General features: G+C 36.0%; 1 protein-coding gene across 2 annotated transcripts; it reads right to left on the reverse strand.

Annotated features, from left to right (window-relative positions):
* Positions 1-757: 757 nt before the first annotated feature.
* On the reverse strand, positions 758-2,697 carry LOC135169823 (uncharacterized). 2 transcript variants are annotated; one of them, XR_010300256.1, is made up of 4 exons: positions 2,554-2,679; positions 2,324-2,488; positions 1,930-2,103; positions 758-1,621 (listed from the first exon to the last, which is right to left on the reverse strand). XR_010300256.1 is itself a non-coding variant. In XM_064135153.1 (4 exons), the coding sequence occupies exons 1-4, from the start codon at positions 2,632-2,634 to the stop codon at positions 1,433-1,435; spliced, it is 576 nt and encodes a 191-aa protein (XP_063991223.1). In that variant the 5' UTR covers positions 2,635-2,697; the 3' UTR covers positions 758-1,432. The 2 variants fall into 2 exon arrangements, 1 of the variants encoding a protein (XP_063991223.1); XM_064135153.1 differs by having other exon boundaries at positions 2,587-2,697.
* Between the last annotated feature and the right edge of the window lie 1,836 nt (positions 2,698-4,533).

The following is a 4,533-nucleotide window of genomic DNA, read 5'->3' on the forward strand; positions in this document are numbered from 1 at the left end:
TACTTATGGATTTTCAAGTTGTTTCGCGGGAGACACCCATCCAATTGAAGCCAGAATGTGAAAAAAAATTGTAATTAAGAATTGTTGTCGCTCAACAGTCTCTATGGAAAGTTTATGTCCTGTAAAACCACCCAGATTGAAGCTTAATTATTCAATAGTAGATAGTTGCATTCGATTCAGTGCATTGTGTATGAACAGCTCGCAGATAACTTTTTGTTTCCCATTGTAGCTGATGATTAATAGAGGAGAATATGAAATTCAAGTAGATTCATGTGAATTGCAATAATGGTAGGAAGTAATTAAAATTTTCCATGAATATATTAAAAGCACTATCTCACCATCCTCCTAAATACTTTCTTCACGCCACAAGGGATGTAAAAAAATAGAAAAAATGAGGTAAAAATCGATTCTTATAGTCAGAAAAATGCGGGCACCTATTTTTAATGGGCCACTATCCTTTTACCCGAAGCTTTATCGGCACGTTAGGGCATCGTAGAGTCGAGGAGCACGAAAGGACGACCGCAGAGCCAAGTGCGAGGGGGTTGTTGGTGAGAATAGGAGAAAAAAGGGTAGTTGGCTACCAAGCATTGGGTGGTGCTCATGAAAGTAAGAGAGAGTTCCCTCGGTAATTTATTTAGCCCATTTAAACCTGAAAATGCCAACGAAGAAGGCAAAAGTTTCATGATCGTGGTTTTCGTAGAGTCCACTGGCTTTTCCAATGAATCGCAGGTAGAGTGATAAATAAAACGAACTGAGTTGGAACCTTTGTTTTTTTACATTTTCATGTCTACAAACCTCATGAAAAATACATGTATTACAAAACAATTTCCGTTAAAAATCCATTCCGAATAACGAACAGTATTGTTTGTGGCGGGCAGAAATGAATCAATGAATGAATTATAATTCTCTCAATTCTGTTTAGGACTTTTTGTACATTACGATTGTATGGCATTTACAGCCAGGGCTGGGCAAGCTACCATTTAGATATTTTTACTGGATGAAAATTTCCTCAGAGAATTAGATAAAAAGGTTTTGGTGACCTTCCTAGTCACCTTCCTTGAAGTTGAGAGCCCTTTCAGATATATTTTTTTTCATTTCAAGATAAATTGAAAGAAATAAGCAGTCAAAATTACATAACTATTCATGTTATCTGTAAACCAGTGGTAATTCTTCGATGTTGTTGTAGGATTGAAAGAGAATAATTGGCAGCCTCAATCGTAAAGAGCTAGAATACATTTCCCATGTCTGTACTTGACTACGTGATACTTGTTTTCGTGAATATCTATTAACTGAAAATATATTATGATACTAACTCTTGAGAAACATTGTGTTATATTTTTTATGGTAATGGATACACCTATTGATGGATTGAGGGCAAGAACAATCCTTTAGATTACTCCCTCTCGACTGAAGACATCTGAGAAGAATCGGGTTACCAGCTCACGTCCCTATAGTTGGGACAAGATGTTCCTTCATTGTACATTACTATCCAACCTGAGCCAATGATTTGGCCAGACTGTTTAAAAGTAAATTCAACGATGAAGTCTTTACAATTGTAAAGACCCATGCTAACATATGTTCGTCCAGACCAGAATTTTCCCTTTCGAACTTCATTTTTTTGCTAAAATAAATAAAATGAAATTTTTTTGTAATTCCCTGGCTCTTCGATATATGTATACCTGTCATTCTTGCCATGGGAGCTTCAAATTATCACAGTTTATTATCTTCCCATAATTGTAAATATTCTTTATACAAGTTTGACCCAAAAGATCTTTGAAAAACCTCTGACTTTCGAATACGAATTTCTCATTGTAAACTATAAAACAAGAAAAACGAATAATTTTAAGAAGTAAATATTTGTATACAACTTTTTGTTGTTATTTTTTTATGGAGTCTCAATAATTTTGCAGATAAAAAATGGTATCTTACGCTGGGTACAGGACAGCCCGAGACCTCTAGTTTCATTCCTCGTCGAATGATACCGAGTATGTTAGTGCCCTCGTCGTAATTGTCGCCACTTGCGCAAAATGGAACATCAGCATTACGGCGTTCGACGGATCCGATAGAATCCCATCCATAATATTCACGGATTGCATAATCTAGCTATGATCAGAAATAGAAATTATAGCCCTAGAAAATTTGGCAAATTATCATTCATGAAAGAAGGATATAGTATAATATTTTCATCATACTGTACGAGAATATAAGTCTCTAGGCACTCGTCGCATAATTCCTAAAAATATCGGCTTTGAAACTCAAAAAAATCGTCAAAACATGAATATGTTTTTGTACATAAAATTGGTAAATTGATCCATATGCTTACAGTTATTCCGCTGTCCTCCGTTATTTCCTGAAGAATTTCGATTGATTCTGGAGGGCAATAGTTCGTTGGAGTCATTGTACATGAAGTCTTGAGATACTCATTACCTTCTTCGGAATGAAATTCCTTGAACGATGGCCATCCTGCTTGCAGATAGAGGTAATCACCCTATTAAATAAATGTGATTCAATCATAACTCAGTTGAGATGAAGTAATACACATTAACTACTAACGGATTTTAACGATCAATTTTTAATGCAAGTTACTTGAATATATTTAAGGCTGAGGAAAAGCATATAAGCTATAGCTCTCATGTCCAGAAGTTTATGATGGGAGAGAGCGCGTTCTATTTTTTTCAGCAGTTGGGTTGACAATGACACATCATTATCAACGCTGATATCGTTGAAGGTGAAGGTATCATAATTGGCTGTGGAAAATTGGTACTTCCTCAATCGATTACCGGCTCCTCGCGATGGAAGCGATATAAGTGTATAAGTTCCATTTATTATTTCATTGAACAGACAATGATAATATTTTATTTTGATACTTCAAGGTATCTTCACACCTACTCGATTCCAATTACATTATCGACGCTGTCTTCGTTCATTAGACGCGATCACTCTCCTCCACCTCAATAACTCATGCCCTCTCAATAGTGTTTCAAAACCCTATCGTTCAGTAATGCAAGGGCTTTCTGCTCCTCGCTCTCCGATACGTTTCGTAACTTGAGCTATTCAATGCCCTGTAAGACGATCAATTTTCAATGAAAATCGGAGATCCATCCTGAAATGTTCAACACCTAACATTCTGTACACTTCTCCAATGTTCTATACCCCGCACCTGTAGCCTGTGGAAACTTTAGTGTTAACTTTAATTCTTGCCAATTCTTAACGTCGGACTTGATGTAAAAATTGAAATCGCTATTAATAGGAAACCAATATTTCAAGACAAAACTATCCCAAACAAAATTAAAGACTCTCAATTATTTAATTGTCAAAATAAATGGTGAATTTACTGCACGTTTTCAATTGAAATGGAATTCAAACTCATGACATTGGGAAAGCCGATGATATTGCAATGGAAATTTCGAGAAATATTCTTATTTAGAAAAACTATTATACACAAAATGTAATTATCCACTGACATTTAATAGTTGACTATAATTTTGGTGTAATTACAAATAGATAAACGTGAATCACATGTATTAAACATAATTCCAGCTGTAACTAATGCAAAATACGTTTCACCTAGGTTAAAAGCGTTTTTAAAGGTAATTAATGTTAGTTTTTCCTGTGTGTTACTTTTATTGTTGGAAGCCAGGAAAGCGAAGCTACAATGACATAGTGAGGGTAACGCCGCAGTCCTCGATTATACAGTATTCTCTTGAATATTCCCACACAAAAAATCAAAACATTTTGCTATATGGATTTTCTCTGTCGGAATATTCATGAGCTTTAAATGATCACAGTTTACACAACAAATTTTCACGTTGTATTGCATCGGTGTTATTTTATTGTATTTATTTCGAGTATGAAGATGGAAGAAGCCGCCAAACTTGACGAACCAGTCGACGTGATGATGAACATTGTTGCAGTGTTACGTGATTCAGCTCTGCTTGAGACATGCAATATAACCGTCTCCATACCTCGTTGAGTTCCCAATTAAAGCCTCTTAAAGGACGTGTGAACGAGCAAGAAGAAACGACCCTCTTCCATGTATATTACGAAATATATATGTATGCAGAGTTGATACTCAAAGAACCCTCTAGCAGCCGTAGATATGAGGAAGTCTCTCATGGGCTATCTCGAGAAGTAGAGGTGAGAAGAGGAGGAAATGAAATGAGGGAGCTTCTTTATCGCAGTAATGACTAAGTGGAAAACTTTGATTGTGAAACAGCGCTAGTTTGTAAGATATTTAAAATTGATTCCACTTAATTATCGTGATGGAGGTTGGATACTTGGGTCGATATTAGTCGTGTTTTTTTTACATTGGAGAAAGTGCTTTTATTAATTAGTCCATCGGGTTTGTTCGCGAATGTTTCATTTCTAGTAGGAGGTATTTCCAAAGCGAAACTTCGTTACTTCTGCGATGGGAGATATGATTTAATTGGTCTTTTCCTCTGTGAAGACTTAACGCAACACTGAGACCAACACTTACTGGAATTACTCAGGTGTTTGTTACATCGGACTCGCAAGGGTCGAGAAATGACAAAT

This window comes from Diachasmimorpha longicaudata, chromosome 15 (assembly GCF_034640455.1).
Source record: "Diachasmimorpha longicaudata isolate KC_UGA_2023 chromosome 15, iyDiaLong2, whole genome shotgun sequence".
NCBI lineage: Eukaryota > Metazoa > Arthropoda > Insecta > Hymenoptera > Braconidae > Diachasmimorpha > Diachasmimorpha longicaudata.

What these genes read in the sequence shown, in the direction of transcription:
- LOC135169823 (XM_064135153.1), bottom strand. Translation starts at nt 2,634, where the DNA reads ATGAGAGCTATAGCTTATATGCTTTTCCTCAGCCTTAAATATATTCAA. An exon ending in TCAGCCTTAAATATATTCAA is followed by an intron (nt 2,489 to 2,586) that starts GTAACTTGCATT and finishes TTTATTTAATAG; the next exon opens with GGTGATTACCTCTATCTGCA. An exon ending in CGGAGGACAGCGGAATAACT is followed by an intron (nt 2,104 to 2,323) that starts GTAAGCATATGG and finishes TTCTGATCATAG; the next exon opens with CTAGATTATGCAATCCGTGA.